Raw genomic sequence first — 16894 nt, 5'->3', positions numbered from 1 at the left:
AGAACTCATCCATGTGGTCTTTTATTAAACGTTCCAGTATCTTCCCAACTATAGAAGTTAAACTAACAGGTCTATAGTTACTTGGTAAAGACTTTGTTCCCTTTTTAAATATGGGCACCACATTGGCCCTGCGCCAATCCAGTGGTACTATTCCTGTCATTAATGAGTCCCTAAATATTAGATACAGTGGCTTTGAAATGACAGAGCTCAACTCACCTAGGATCCGTGGGTGGATGCCATCAGGTCCAGGTGCTTTATCCACCTTTATTCTGTCTAAATATTTCTGGACCATATCACTTTTGAGCCATTGTGGATTTGGGGCTGTGTCACTCCCACCCCCATTTTGGACATGAGCTCCCCCATGCTCCATTGTATACACAGAGCTGAAGAAAACATTTAATAAATTTGCCTTCTCTTTGTCCCCAGTCACCCACTCTAGATTATTTTGTAAGGGGCCTACATGCTCAGACTTCACCTTTTTACTATTAATATATTTAAAGAATTTTTTGGGGTTTGTCCTACTATCTTTTGCAATCTGTCGTTCGTTTTGAATTTTTGCATCCTTGATTTCCTTTTTGCATATCCTGTTATATTCTTTGTAACATTTAAACAACACTAGTGTTCCTTCATTTTTATATTTTTTAAAAGCTACTTTCTTATTGTTTATAGCTTTTTTAACTTTGACCGTGAGCCACATAGGTTTTATTTTTAGCCTTTTAAACTTATTGCCCATGGGAACATACTTTGCAGTGAGGTTCCACACAGTCTTTTTGAAGAATTCCCATTTCTGTTCTGTGTTCATATGTGCCAATAGTCCCTCCCAGTCCAAGTCCTGGAGAGCAGCCCTCATCCTTGGAAAATTTGCTCTCTTAAAATTTAGTGTTTTAATATTTCCTGTATGTATTTCTTGCTTATAGTTAACATTAAATGAAATCATGTTATGATCACTGCTACCCAGGTGTTCCTTTATCTGAACATTAGTAATAAGCTCTGCATGGTTTGAGATTATCAGGTCCAACAGAGCATCATTCCTAGTTGGGGCCTCAATAAACTGCACCATAAAATTGTCCTGCAATAGGTTTTTAAATTTTTGTCCTTTAACTGTCCCAGAAGTGCCATTAATCCAGTCAATTTCTGGGTAGTTAAAATCCCCCATTATTATCACCGTCCCAGACCTTGCAGCCCTTTCCATCTGTGCAAGGAGCTGAGTCTCCACCTCCTCATTAACATTGGGTGGTTTATAACAAACTCCAATGATTAATTTTGAACTACGCACATCTGTATGCAGTTCCACCCATAATGCTTCAGCCTCATCACACGCTCCATCAACCAGGTTCTCTTTCACGCTTGCTTTGAGTAAATACTTGCTTGAGTAAATACTTGCTTGAAACTATCCTGTTTTATTTTTCCCAATACCTGCATCTGACATGCATTTTTATGAATGTGCTCAGACGCAGGTTTTTTGATTTTGTATTACGAATCTGAACCGCAGTGCATGTTTACGCTCCTGTGTGAATGTCTCCATTGAAAACCATGGAGCTGTGTTCAAATGCGTTAATATTAGGGGTGCACCGATATATTGGTGCCGATACATATCGGCCGAAAATCGCGTTTTTAGGGGCATGCCGAAACAACAAAATACTGGCCGATAATGTCCCACCTCAGCGCCGGACTTAATTACCGTGCGTACGGCTCGTTTCCTGCTTCCCCTGACCTTTGGCTCTGCTACCGCCAGCATCGATGTCATGACGTCGCAGCCAGTCACTGGCGGATGCGAGTCCGACCATCGGCGGCTGTCCATGCGGCTCCCCCTCAGACTCAGTCAAGTCTGCGCTCTGTGGGGGCTGGGCGCCATCCAACCCCTCGAGCAAGCTGCTGATTTCATCATCCGACGGCGGGACTTGCTTATGCCAGCAGTTAAGGTAATGTCTGTGACTGACTGTCACAGACAACCAGTCCATGACCACCAAACATGCATAATCAGGCTTACTCACAACAGCCAAGCAAGCATGTTTATGTAGTGTGCAGACACACTGGCCTGCCTTGTATTTGAGAAACAATATTTAAAAGGTGTGTTGGCCCTGGGTTGTCTGTACCCATCAGGTGTGTCCCATTCATATAAAATGATGTGCTGACCTGGCAGTATTTGTCTGCATTCGGATATAACCATCTTGTATCTCTGGATACCTCCTGCTGCTGTCATTTACTATTGCAGGAGGTGTTGGGGGCAGGAGGTGATGGCGGCAAGAGCTGGCAGGAGGTGATGGTGGTGGGGGCAGGAGCTGGCAGGAGGTGATTGTGGCAGGAGGTGGGGGTGGTGTTTTAACATACAATTATTAAAAAAAAAAAAAAAAAGTAATTTTCGGTTTCGGCCTGACATTTTTTTTTTATTTTGGTTTCGTTTCGGTTCTGAAATTTCCATTTCGGTGCACCCCTAATATAAAACTTTATTTTTTAATTTTTTTATAGGGCTATGTGAATAAGGCCCAATTACGTGAAGTCATATGGGTATTCCAGGTTTCTTTAATTTTAGTAATAAATATGCACAGAACAATTTCCAGGCAGATTACCCCCGAAGACCCCCACTGGCTGTTTATAATTGCCCTGCTATGGGACAAGAAAAGATTCTTGAAACCAGCTTAACAAATTAGCAGTGGGTTTTCTTCAGATTACTTTGTGTCTTTTAGTGAAGGGTGTGAGCCGTGTTAGTCATGGTGTGGATCAGGCTCGGTGCTTTGAAAGCCTTTCATCTGGCCAATTACAAGTCTGAAAAGGCCTTCTTTGATTTACACTTGTGTTTCACCATTAGATGTTTGTTTCGGGCTTCTTTTGTCATTTTGACCTGTAGCACTCTCACAGTCCAGTCAGCAGGCCAGCAATGGCGTCCGCATTACAGCTATGCAATGTGGCGGAGGTATGCGTTTTGCATGACCTGCTGAACAGAGAAATCAATTGGCAGGTAAAATAGTTCACATATTCACCGATCGGCCACTGGACCGGTTAGGTGAATAACATTAACCACTTCAGCCCCGGAAGGATTTGCCCCCTTAACCACTTGTTTACTGGGCACATATGCCCCCTTCCTGCCCAGGCGAAATTTCAGCTTGCGGCACTGCGTCGCTTTAACTGACAATTGCGCGGTCGTGTGACGTGGCTCCCAAACAAAATTGACGTCCTTTTTTTCCCACAAATAGAGCTTTCTTTTGTTGATATTTGATTGCCGCTGCGGTTTTTATTTTTTTGTGCTATAAACAAAAAAAGAGCGTTAATTTTGAAAAAAAAAACTATTTTTTACTTTTTTGCTATAATAAATGTCCCATCTTTTAAAAAATGTTCTCAGTTTAGGCCAATACGTATTCTTCTACATATTTTTGGTAAAAAAAAAAAAAAATCGCAATAAGCGTATAGTGACTGGTTTGCGCAAAAGTTTTAGCTCCTATAAAATAGGGGACATAATTATGTTTTTTTTTTTTTTTTTTTTTACTAGTAATGGCGGCGATCTGCGTTTTTTTTTTTATTGGGACTGCGACATTATGGCGGACTCATTGGACACTTATGACACATTTTTGGGACCATTCACATTTATTCAGTGAACAGTGCTATAAATATGAACTGATAACTGTATAAATGTGACTGGCAGGGAAGGGGTTAACACTAGGGGGCAAGGAAGGGGTTAAATGTGTACCCTGCATAGTGTTTCTAACTGTGGGGGAAGGGGACTGACTGGGGGAGGTGACCGATCTGTGTCCCTATGTACAAGGGGAAACGGATCGGTCTCCTCTCTCCCTGACAGGACGTGGTTCTGTGTGTTTACCGGGCACGTGCATCGCGTTCCCAGTAGCACGGCGGGAGCGTGCGCGCCCCCTAGTGGCCTTAAGACGAGGACGTCATATGACGTCCTCTCGGAACAACTGAGCTACTATGCCGCTGTCAATTGACGGCGGCTGGTAGATAAGTGGTTAATGACCAGGCCATTTTTTGCGATATTGCACTGCGTCGCTTTTACTAACATTTGCGCGATTGTGCGACATTGTACACAAACAAAACTGAAGTCCCTTTTTTCCCCACAAATAGAGCTTTCTTTTGGTGGTATTTCATCACCTCTGCGGTTTTTATTTTTTGCGCTATAAACAAAAAATAAGACGGTCAATTTTGAAAAAAAATATTTTTTTTTTGCTTTAATAAATATCCCAAAAAAATAAATGTCTTCATCACTTTAGGCCCATACGTAATAAAAATCGCAATAAGCATATAGTGATTGGTTTGCGCAAACGTTATAGCGTCTACAAAATAGGGGATAGATTTATGGCATTTTTATTATTATTGTTTTTTATACTAGTAATGGCGGCGATCTGCGAGTTTTGGCGGGACTGCAACATTGCGGCAGACAGATCGGACGCCTTTGACACTTTTTCAGGACCAGTGACATTTATACAGCGATCAGTGCTATAAACAGCCACTGAGAACTGTATAAATGACCCCGGCAGTGAAGGGGTTAACACTAGGGGGCGATCGAGGGGTTAAATGTTCCCTAGGGAGGTGTTTCTAACTGTGGGGGGGAGGGGACTGACTGTTAGTAGAGAGAGATTGCTGTTCCTGATCACTAAAAACAGCAGATCTCTCTACTTCCCTGACAAAATGGTGATCTGTCTGTTTATGTTGACAGATCCCCATTCTATCTCTCAGAAGTGATGGTGGGACGCCAGCGGACATCGCGGCTGCCAGCCACGTGCATCGGCTACGGTGTCGCACCCCCTATACCTCTTAAAGCGGCCGCCGTACACCTACGGCGGATTGCGCAGCCGTGCCAACCTGCCGCCGTATAACGACGATGGCTGGTCAGCAAGAGGCTAATTATCTCATTAATGGGGCACCTGAAAGTGGTTGGGATATATTGGGCAACAAGTGAACGTGTTGTCCCTAAAGATGACTGTGGGGGGGGGGGGGGGGGTAGACTCACTAGGACAACACAGAGATCGCTGTTCCTGATCACTAGGAACAGCCAATCTCCTTGTTGTCCCCTATCAGAACGGGGATCCGCCTGTGCAGCGTTCGCGGGTGGCTGGCGGACATAGTTTGCCAGACTCTCACATGCCCACAGTATCTATTGCATGAAACGATGTACAGGTATGTAGTTTCACGCAATAAAGCCGTCCTGTCGCAGTATATGTGCGGTGGGCAGTCTTAAAGTGGTTAATAAACATGTTCAGTTTATACCAGATTTGTGTAGAAATTGTTGATTTTTATTTTTTAATAGCTAGATTCACATAGAGATACATAGAGAAACAGAGATACACTTAAACCTATCTAAGATACGACGGCTTGCGCCGTCCTATCTTAGGGTGCAATATTTAGGCTGGCCGCTAGGTGGCGCTTCCATTGCGGTCGCGTAGAATATGTAAATCACTAGATACAACTATTCACGAACGTACGCCCGGCCGACGCAGTACAGATACGCCGTTTCCGTAAGAGATAGGCCGCCTAAAGATAGTCATCCCCCTAGGTGGCGTAGCCAATCTTAAAGTATGGCCGCCGTTCCCGCTTCGAAATTCGAAAATATTACGTTGTTTGCGTAAGTCGTCTGTGAATAGGGATTTACGTCCATGTCTAAATCAATAGGACCGTGCGGCTAGAAGCTAAAATGATGGACAGCCGCACCTCCAAAAAAAACCTTAGGTTGTCTTCATTTTTTTTAAACAGTGGATGGAAAATGCACTACAAATAACAGCAAAGGGTGGGAGACAGCCTAAGCGTTTCGAACTGCGATCAGTGCTTAGTCATTGTTCTGCATGCAGACGGCAGAACCTTTTCAGCCAACATACACAAAACTACGTGTTTTTTTTCAGCTCTTTAGCGCCACCTTTTGGGCAACTTCTGCTAATGTCTTATGGCTCGCATTGGTTTGGAGCATGGATGTTTCTACGTTGGATTTTTTTTCCGAGGGACTTGTGTACATACGATCGTAAAATCCGACAACACACATTTGTTGTCGGAAAATTTGAAAGCATGCTATAAAACATTTGTTGTCGGAAAATTCCGACAAGAATTGTTCGATGAAGAGCGTACAAACGGTCGGATTATCCCACAAAACCCTGCCATCACACAATTGTTGGAAAATCCGATCGTGTGTACGAGGCTAAATTGACATGTCGGAACGCACTATGGAATGTGCGAAAGTGGCTACTCACTGACCACCGACATCAACTGGAAAGCCGTTTTCTGCTTTCAGCAAGGACAAAGTTTGGGTGGTTGTAACTTTTATCTGAGTAATGTTGTTTGTGACTTTCACTTATTTAATGATGGCGTTCATTTCAGTTGTGTGCATTCTCCCTCCGGTGGCTTCCTGCAGCATCTCTGCAAAGCTACCGCTGGGATTAAAGGAGAAGCCACAAAACATTTTTTTAATCAGCTTTGAGCAGATGGACAGATCTTCTTTGAGAGATAAACAGTAAAGCTCAATTACCATGCAGTGCGACAAAGCCGGCAACATATAGTGAGCGATAATGACTTTAAACACATTCAAATGTAATAATTTTTATATGTTGCTGGTCAGATGAGAAAGTATATGGTGAAGAAACTGGAGAAAGTACTAGTACACTCTATAACCAGAAACATTTAGACCCCCCCCCTCCAGATTATTGAGTTCAGGTGCAAAAAAAAAAACAGATCCACAAATGCATTTAAAAAGGTTAGTGAGGAGAAACACCAAGAGCTGGTTCTACAGGGGTGACTCGTCAGACTGACATTTTTTTATTTTATTATTATTTTATTTTTTTTATGGATTTTAAGTGTGAATGTGAGATCTGACGTCTTTTTGACCCCAGATCTCACAATCAAGATGTCCTGACGTGCTTATTTCTATTAACCCCTTCCATACAGGGCGTTTTCACCCCCTTCCTGCCCAGACCAATTTTTAGTTTTTAGCGCTGTTGCACTTTGAATGACAATTGCATGGTCATGCAACACTGTACCCAAACTAAATCTTTATGTCACCCCCCCCCACAAATAGAGCTTTTGTTTGGTGGTATTTGATCATCTCTGCGGTTTTTATTTTTTGCGCTTTAAACAAAAGAAGAGCGACAATTTAAAAAAAAAAAACACAATATTTTTTACTTCTTTATTTAATAAATATCACAATTTTTTTTAAAAAAAAAAGTTTTTTCCCCTCAGTTTAGGCCGATACGTATTCTACATATTTTAGGTGATAGATTTACGGCTTTTTTTATTTTATAAATTTTTTTACTAGTATTGGCGGCGATTTGCGTTTTTTTACTGTGACCGTGACATTGCGGCGGACACTTTTGACACGTTTTTGGGACCATTCACATTTATACAGCGATTAATGCTATAAATATGCATTGATTACTGTGTAAATGTGACTGGCAGGGAAGGAGTAAACCACTAGGGGGCGTTGAAATATGTTCCCTAAGGTGTGTTCTAACTGTAGGGGGGAGCGGACTCTCAAGGGGAGGAGACGGATGTGTGTTCCTCTGTACTGGGAACACACATTGGTCTCCTCACCGCAGGAGGTGGATCTGTGTGTTTATGCACGCAGATCTGAGTTGTTGAGCGGGGGGGGGTCCGGGACTTATCACGGGGGGGGGGGGGGTGCCGCGAAATCGCGGGATTTACCGCGAATCGCGGGATTTACCGCGGAATCCGGGACGGTTGGGGGGTATGCTTTCCTACTATACTGAATGACATCTGAGGAAGTAGCTGTATTGCATACACACCGTTATGGACTCAATATTGTGTGATTTGTGTCTTGCAGGCAAAATCTCTTCGGAAGCTGATTCAGCAGACATTCCGCCAATTTGCCAACCTGAACCGGGAAGAAAGCATCCTGAAGTTCTTTGAAATCCTCTCACCGGTTTACAGATTTGATAAGGAATGCTTTAAGTGTGCTCTGGGAGTAAGTACATGACAGAACCTAACTTACATCTTGCCCCATGCAGATGTCTCAAATCTTTTCATCCATGTGAATTTTAAATGATAAAATGCAAAATTTAGATTTTTAAACTTTGTGGTGCATAAAAATGCCTTTATTCCTTCTTTTTCTTTAACCACTTCAGCCCCGGACCATATTGCTGGTCAAAGACCAGGCCACTTTTTGGGATTCGGCACTGCGTCGCTTTAACGGACAATTGCGCGTGCGATGTGGCTCCCAAACAAAATTGGCGTATTTTTTTTCCCCACAAATAGAGCTTTCTTTTGGTGGTATTTGATCACCTTTTGCGGTTTTTAATTTTTTTGCGCTATAAACAAAAAAAAAAGGAGCGACAATTTTGAAAAAAAAAAAGCAATATTTTTTACTTTTTGCTATAATAAATATCCCCCCAAAAATATATAAAATGTTTTTTCCTCAGTTTAGGCCGATACATATTCTTCTACATATTTTTGGTAAACAAAATCGCAGTAAGTGTTTATGGATTGGTTTGCACAAAAGTTATAGCGTTTACAAAATAGGGGATAGTTTTATGGCATTTTTATTTAATATTTTTATTTTTTAATAATGGCGGCGATCAGTGATTTTTGTCGTGACTGCGACATTATGGCGGACACATCAGACACTCAACACCATTTTGTGACCATTGTCATTGATACAGCGATCAGTGCTATAAAAATGCACTGATACTGTAAAAATGACACTGGCAGGGAAGGGGTTAACCAGTAGGGGCGCTGAAGGGGTTAAGTGTGTCCTAGGGATGTGTTCTAACTGTAGGGGGGATCGGTTACGTGTGACACCACACTGATCACCACTCCCGATCACAGGGAGCTGTGATCAGTGTCTTTGTCACTAGGAAGAATGGGGAAATGCTTGTTTTACATCAGCATTTCCCCTTCTTCCCCACCGTGAGAGGATCGCAAGTATCCCTGCAGACATCGTGTGCGCGGGACCCGCGGTCGGACTAATGGAGCTTGTGGTGTGCGACCGTGCCCACAATGCCACATCTTAAAGGGGACATACAGGTACGTCCATATGCTCAGCCGTGCCGTTTTGTCAATGTATATCGTCATGCGCTGGTCCTTAAGCGGTTAAAGTAGAACTATGGGCAAAACTTTTTTTTTTCATTTTGGAATGAGTAAGGGGGGGTTATAACCCCTGTCAGTTTTTTCACCATCTGTGTCCCATATGGGAGATTTCACTTCCTGTCCAATAGCCAAACAAAGTGAAAAAAAAATCTCTGCAAAAAAGGGTTGTAAACCCTCAGTTTTTCACCTTAAAGCGAAGCTCCACCCTAAAGTGGAACTCCCGCTGATCGGAACCCTCCCCCCCTCCGGTGTCACATTTGACACCTTTCAGGGGGAAGGGGGGTGCAGATAGAGGTATTTGCACCCTCTTTTCCAGTCACACAGTCTCGGGCAGACTGCGGGCATGACGTCACCTCCCATCCCTCCCCCCCCCCTCGTTGTGTTCTGGGAACACTCGGCTTCCAGTACACAGCGGGAGCCAATCGGCAGGCGTAGCGCGACTCACGCATGTGCCGTAGGGAATTAGGCAGTGAAGCCGGAGCGCTTCACTTCCTGGTTCCCTCACCGAGCATGGCGGTGGTGGGAGGGGGGTCAGCAGAGTGATGAGCGATCGTTCGTCCTCTGCTGCGGACGGCGCTGGACTCCAGGACAGGTAAGTGTCCTAATATTAAAAGTCAGCAGCTGCAGTTTTTGTAGCTGCTGGCTTTTAATATTTTTTTTTCAGTGCACATCCGCTTTAATGCATGAAGGTGAAAAACTTCTGTACTGCAGACCCCCCCCCCCTTATTTTTCTTACCTGACCCTGATCGTTACAGCGACGGGGACGAGCATCGCAGCTCCAGTCGCTGTCTCGGGTCCTTATTGGATAGAGCCCTTGGCTCCCGCTGCTATCAATCAAATCCAGTGACACGGGGGGAGGGCCGAATCCTGCTGTGTCAATGGATGCAGCAGCAGGACTCGGGAGCGCACCCGAACAAGTGCCCCTATGGAATGCTGCTCTCCATGGGGGCGCTTTAGAAGAGGAGGAGCCAGGAGTGCTACCAGGGGACCCCAGATTTTTATTTTCTTTTACCTTTGCCCGGCGTTCTTAAAATAAAAGCTAAAACAAAATGTCCAGGGACTCAGTCGCTGCTGTTGAAGAATAGTATGTAGGTTCTAGGAAGGCCACCCCAATGCAATGCTCTCTTACAATTCCTGGAAAAAAGTGAAATGCATGTAAAGGGAAAACAAAGAGGCATGCGGGTAGAATCCTGCCTAGAATGTGCAGACTGACAGGTGACTCATCTGTAGGATTCCCTCTTTGACTGTTAACTGTTTTTTATGATGTGATTTTATGATTAGGATGAACTTCCCCCTCCACATTCCTGGATGCGGCTCAAACCGCAAGACTTCTCTATTCAGAAATAAAAGTGGTTTTCCTAGCATTCTCTGAGCGCACACATCTCCACTTATGTAACGTCATCTCATTTCAGCTTATGTTTTCTAAATGGCAGAAACTGAGTCATTTTACAGTAAACCCAACTGTTCCTGTTTTTAGCAACAATTAACCCAGATATCACAAAGCAGATGAGAATGTATAATATTGTATGTATCTATCACTCAAATGCAGCTTTTTATTTTTTTTAACCCTTGGAATAACTTTTGGGGTCTTGGAGAAACCCTGCTAATATCTCCAGCCCTGTGATGCACGAGCATGAACAAATAATATGGTATCAAAAAGAAGACGCGCTAATAAAATAGTGAGGATAAAAATAATTGAAAATGATTTGGAATACTACAGTCAGGGCCGCCATCAGGAATTATGGGGGCCCTTACACAGCTTCAGGCATGGCCCCCTGGCCGCTTGAAGTTGAGAAGCGGGGGGGCTGCCGCGAGTTGGGGGGGGGGGGGCCCTTTACAAAAATAAAGAAAAATATATAAAAAAAAGGGGGGTAGCCATCCGGGGCCCTTTAATAAAAAGAAATAAAAAAATATATATATATAATTTTTTTTTTAAAGGGGGGTTGCCATCTGGGCCCTTTAATATTTTTTTTTTTTTTTTATGAAAATAAATTACAAAAAAAGGGGGGTTGCCATCCGGAACCTCTGGGCCCTTTAATAAAAATTAAAAAAAGAAACCTCTGGGCCCTTTAATAAAAAAATAAATGGAAAAAATATATATATAAAAAAAAGGGGGGGGTTGCCATCCAGGGCCCTAGGGACCTCTGGGCCCTTTAATAATAAAATCTCTCTCTCTCTATATATATAAACAAAAAAATAAACATTTATACAAAAAATTCAAAAGGGGGTTTGCCACATGGGGCCCTGGGGACCTCTGAGCCCTTTAAATAAAATAAAAAAAAACATATACAGTATGTAAAAAAAAAAAGAATATAGCTTTTTTTATTTATTTTTTATAAAAAAAAGGGGGGTTGCCATCCAGGGCCCTGGGGACCTCCGGGCCCCTTACAGGTGTGTACTACCTGTACCCCCTTGATGGCGGCCCTGACTACAGTAGTAGTTGTAGGGTTCAGCACTTGGACTTTTATTTTTTCACTGCTATCTCATAAGCAAGACAATTGCATGGACACTGTTGTTGCACCACTTTATGAATACTGTTGTAGTATTTCAATTAATCCCAATCATTTTAAATTCTTTTCATCATCGCTATTTTATTAGCGCAACTCCTTTTTGATATTTTATGTATACTCTTTCTGTGTTTGTTAGTATTACACAACAGAGGTAGACAACTTGTCGATTTTTTTTTATAATTTAAGTGGATTTTATTCTAAGCATTTTTTTTTTTTAAGCGGTTGTATACCCGCAATTTTTTTTTTTTATTTTTTTTTTACACCTGTAAGGCAAAAGCCATAATAAGCTAGTTTGCACCGCATACTAGCTCATTATGAAATACTTGCCTTAAAACGAGGTGTAGAGAACTTACCTGGTCCACGCCGTGCGAGATGTCATCTTGCCTCGGCGTGTGTTCTGGGTATCGCCGCTCCAGCGCTGTGATTGGCTGGAGCGGCGATGTCGTCACTCCTGCGCATGCGCACAGGAGACTTTATTCCGGCAATGTCCGGCGGCTTATTATACTACTTTGCCGATGGTGTGTCGACGTTGCCCACACACCATAGTTTTCTGAAAATGCTCTAGCAAAGCGCGGTTACGTACAACACGTACAACGGCACTCTGTTCCATTCAAGCTCCCGTACCATAACTTGCTTCTGAGCATGCGCGGGTTTAAAACATTGTTTTAGCCCACACACGATCATTTTTTATGACACAAAAAAACGACATTTTGAAAAACGACATAAAAAATTGAAGCACGTTCGAATTTGTTTTTGGTCGTTTTGTAGAAGACATGTAAAACGGCCATGTGTACGTGACATTAGTCGTATTTTAGTCATCTCAATTGTTTTAGTCTTCGTTGCATTTTAGTTGACTGAAATGTTTTAGTGGTTTTAGTCTACAAAATTAACACTGGAGCCAGGGTGCTTCCTTTCTATGCGATTGTAATGCTCGTGTTCTGGAACGTGTTTTGGATTAATCTGCATATGTTTGACTGATCTTCTCTAAACCTTTACAACCGCTTAAAGTGCGACTCTAGGGCCGCATATAATAATTGCTGATTTTATCGCTACTAAAACATAAGAGAGAATGCTGATACATGCAAGAGGAGATGGTCAAGGACTACAGGCATACACTACAAGAGATGGTCAGAGAGTGAAGACACTGCATAAAGTGGTCAGACTGCAAACATACTATAGAAGTTTTTGGTGGCGGGGCATGCTTCAGGAGACGGGCATAGGCTGGAAACACATTAGAAATATGGCTAGAGATCCCGGGGTAATAGGTAAACATAGGCTACAGGGGTTCCGAGGGCTGCCTAAAAAGTGCCAATGGGCTTCATGTGTCCCCCAGGTTATAGATTGGACACTAGTGGGGAGTATGTTTGTTTTTGTTTTGTTTTTTTGTTTTTTTTAGTACAAGATTTTTTGCAAACATAGGGCACATAGAGGGACATTTTATCAAGCAAATTAGTGACCCAATTGTACCCAAATCAGATTGTCTCTCATTTGAAAGTCAATGCAAAGCTATACAGTTTCTGTGTATTTGCAACTCCAGTAAAACTACTTAAAGCGGGAGTTCACCCATAAAACAATTTTTCCCCTTAGATTCCTGCTCGTTTTGTCTAGGGGAATCGGCTAGTTGTTTTAAAATATGAGCTGTACTTACCGCTTTCGAGATGCATCTTCTCCGTTGCTTCCGGGTATGGGTCTTCGGGAATGGGCGTTCCTTCTTGATTGACAGTCTTCCGAAAGGCTTCCGACGGTCGCATCCATCGCGTCACTAGTAGCCGAAAGAAGCCGAACGTCGGTGCGGCTCTATACTGCGCCTGCGCACCGACGTTCGGCTTCTTTCGGAAAATCGTGACGCGATGGATGCGACCGTCAGAAGCCTCTCGGAAGACTGTCAATCAAAATAGGAACGCCCAGTCCCGCAGCCCATACCCGGAAGCGGCGGAGAAGATGTATCTCGTAAACGGTAAGTACGGATCATATTTTAAAACAACTAGCCGATTCCCCTAGACAAAACGAGCATCCATCTAAGGGGAAAAAGTGTTCTGTACGGGTGAACCCCCGCTTTAATGTTTTATAATATTTGCCTGCTTGTTTCTTTCAGAAAAGTGTTGTCATGTGTCATCTTACTTATCGCTCTTTTTGTTTTGTTTTTCTTTCCTCTTCCGTTCACCTTTAAATTATCCTATTAAAGTCCAGTTGGATCATTTCGGTGGAGTTGGCAATCGGCCCTGAAGAGGGGATCAGTTACCTTACAGACAAAGGATCTAATGTAAGTTTGTGGATTGATGGCGGCTTTTGTGTACTTTCTTTCACAAAAGATTTTGATTTTATTTTTGCAAAGGGGGTGTATACATAGGGTCAAGGAAAGGGACCTCTTTCTTTCACAATGCAGATAACCGGAGTACAAATTACAATGCAGTATTGTTACCAGGGGAAATGGACAAGTCCTATGTCAGTTGTATGTAATTTCTAGACATGTGCACACTGAAATATTTTGTTTCGTAATTTTGTTTTCGTCCGAAAAATACATTTATTTAGTTACTCCCGAAATTCGTTTTTAGTTATTTCGTTTTTCGTAAAAAAAAAAATGCATTCGTCCGAAAATCCAAATTAAGGTCGAATCTGTCATTGAAGGCTTATGGTGTCTGTCGAATGTTCTAAGAAAAAAAAAAAGAAGATTCGATAGAATCTTTAAAAAAAAATCTTCATGTCTCTCTATGTCGAATCTTCACGTCTCTCTATGTCGAATCTTCACGTCTCTCTATGTCGAATCTTCACGTCTCTCTGTCGAATCTTCATGTCTCTCTATGTCGAATCTTCATATCGCTCCACGTCGAATCTTCATGCCTCTCTATGTCGAATCTTCGCGTCTCTCCATGTCGAATCTTCACGTCTCTCTGTCGAATCTTCACGTCTCTCTATGTCGAATCTTCACGTCTCTCTATGTCGAATCTTCACGTCTCTCTATGTCGAATCTTCACGTCTCTCTATGTCGAATCTTCACGTCTCTCTATGTCGAATCTTCACGTCTCTCTATGTCGAATCTTCACGTCTCTCTATCGACTCATTTTCACGTCTCTCTATCGACTCATTTTCACGTCTCTCTATCGACTCATTTTCACGTCTCTCTATCGACTCATTTTCACGTCTCTCTATCGACTCATTTTCACGTCTCTCTATCGACTCATTTTCACGTCTCTCTATCGACTCATTTTCACGTCTCTCTATCGACTCATTTTCACGTCTCTCTATCGACTCTTCTTCATGTCTCTATATCGACGACTCTTCATGTCTCTATATCGACGACTCTTCATGTCTCTATAATGTCGAATCCTTTCTCTCTATGTCTAATCTTTTCTCTTTATGTAGAATAATTTTGGACTAATAGAGTTAAGGTTAGGCACATTCGACCGCAACGAAAACGAAAATAAAGCAGTTGTTTATGTCGGATCTTTCGTTTTTCGTTTCTGTGCTTTCGTTATCGTTTGTTAAAACGCTAATGAAAATACCTGAAATTCGGACGATAACGAATGCACATGTCTAGTAATTTCTACTATTTCTACTAATTCTACTAATTCTCCTCTTCTGATCACTAGTGTCACAGAGCTGAAAAAGAGGGGTGGTTTTAAAATTTAAGATGCCACCAAACCAGAAATAGAGTGGAACCAATCTGATGGGAACACCTCGAACATTTGGCAGCTGTCAGAGGGAATATTCCTCACATTAAAAAGCTATTGTCACATATCTTGTAGAGCAGTGGTTCTAGACCCTGTCCTCAAGTACCCCCAACAGGCCATGTTTTGGGAATTTCTCTTAGATAACATAGTCGTCCAAAATACCAGGCCACTGACTCTGATTAATGCACCTGTACACGAAAAAGGAAAAGCTGCAAACATGGCCTGTTGTGGGGGGGGGGGGTACTTGGAGACAGGGTTGAGAACCACTGTTGTAGAGTTTACAGGACAAGAAGTGAAGAAAAATCTCCCAAATGCTAAAAAATTGAGTGGTTATAACCCTCACCTTCTCTATACAAAATCTTAAAAAAAAATTGACTTAAAGCGGAGCTCCACCTTCAAATATAACTGTACATCAGTAGTTTTAAAAAAATGTCATTAGTCCATTAACAAAAATAAATAAATAATTTGACATGCCTTTAAACTGTTGTTGCTAGGCAGATTACTTAATCTTCCCTCTTCCTGCACCGTGGTGCTTTCTAGCCTACACCGTGCAGACTCCTGGGAATGTAGTGCCATAATTTCCCAGGAGTCTGTGCGTTCCTAAGGACAGTACAGGTGCTGTTAAGGCTCCATTCGCACCTAGGCGGTTTAACGCCTGAAGCCCGACGCTATTGCAGCTTAAAATATGCTGGAGGAGTGATTTAACATTGTTCTCTATGGAGATGGTTCACATCTCCACGCCGAAACGCTGTACGCCTGAAGCTCAAAACAAGACCCTTTTTTTTCAGGCGGCTTCGGCGTTCGGCATAGCCGACAATGTGTAAATCACCCCTCCAGCGAAAACAAGGTTAAAAAATTACGCGTTTTGTCGCGGTACAAAACGCTGCGCTAAGGTGTGAATGCAGCCTTACAGCGCCATGTTTAATAAGGGCACAAAGCCCTTTTCATTCATCTGCAGGATGAGAGAGAGAGCAGTGTGGGGATTCTGTTATCGTCATAACGGGGCGGGATGTTCCTCCGCCGCCCATTATTATGACAACGGCACAAACAATAGCCGCTACGAGCGGCGCTCTAATGCGCATGCGCGGGATTTAAAGCTTACCCAGCATGCACATCTCGCCGGGAAGAGTGAAAAAAATGTACTGGGCTTCAATTGCCCACACAGGAGATGGAAACGGCCACATCGTTCTGGACAGCAGTGGAGGCAAGTTTTTTATTATTGTAGACAACGACGTGGTATGTTTGATGCTCTTTAATGGGAACTTTATCTACATAATAATTCAATGACCAAAAAAAAACGTGACTGGAACCCTGCTTTAAGATCTGCTTTGACTTTCTCACTAAAAAAATATCGTCCATCAGTTCTTTTTTTACATGATGTATCTTTTGTTTCCTCCAGCCGACGCATCTTGCAGACTTCACTCAGGTGCAGACCATCCAGTATTCCAGTAGTGAAGATAAAGACAGGAAAGGGATCTTGCAGCTGAACATTGCCGGAGCACCGGAGGTAACTAGAGAGTGTGTGAGATAACAGAGCGGCAACAAGCATGCTTATTTACCAATATCTGTAACATACGGGAATATCCCCCCTTGTTCTGCACATATTGTGCAGTAAAAGCTTAAATCCAATCACAAATATTTAATGCTTACCAGTCCTTCCATGTAGTGGTTGCATTTATT

At 42.6% G+C, this 16894-nt stretch overlaps 1 protein-coding gene across 18 annotated transcripts in view; it reads left to right on the top strand.

Annotated features, from left to right (window-relative positions):
* The window catches only part of PTK2 (protein tyrosine kinase 2), a 458969-nt gene that overhangs the window by 230700 nt on the left and 211375 nt on the right, over positions 1-16894 (top strand). For all 18 annotated transcript variants that reach the window (XM_040355020.1, XM_040355019.1, XM_040355017.1 and 15 more), the window contains 3 exons: positions 7772-7912; positions 13729-13806; positions 16614-16721. In XM_040355020.1, coding sequence (XP_040210954.1) covers positions 7772-7912; positions 13729-13806; positions 16614-16721 — 327 coding nt within the window. The remainder of the gene's footprint in view (positions 1-7771; positions 7913-13728; positions 13807-16613; positions 16722-16894) is intronic.

Source organism: Rana temporaria, chromosome 5 (assembly GCF_905171775.1).
Source record: "Rana temporaria chromosome 5, aRanTem1.1, whole genome shotgun sequence".
Classification (NCBI taxonomy): domain Eukaryota; kingdom Metazoa; phylum Chordata; class Amphibia; order Anura; family Ranidae; genus Rana; species Rana temporaria.
This window is presented reverse-complemented; position numbering and strand designations above follow the sequence as displayed.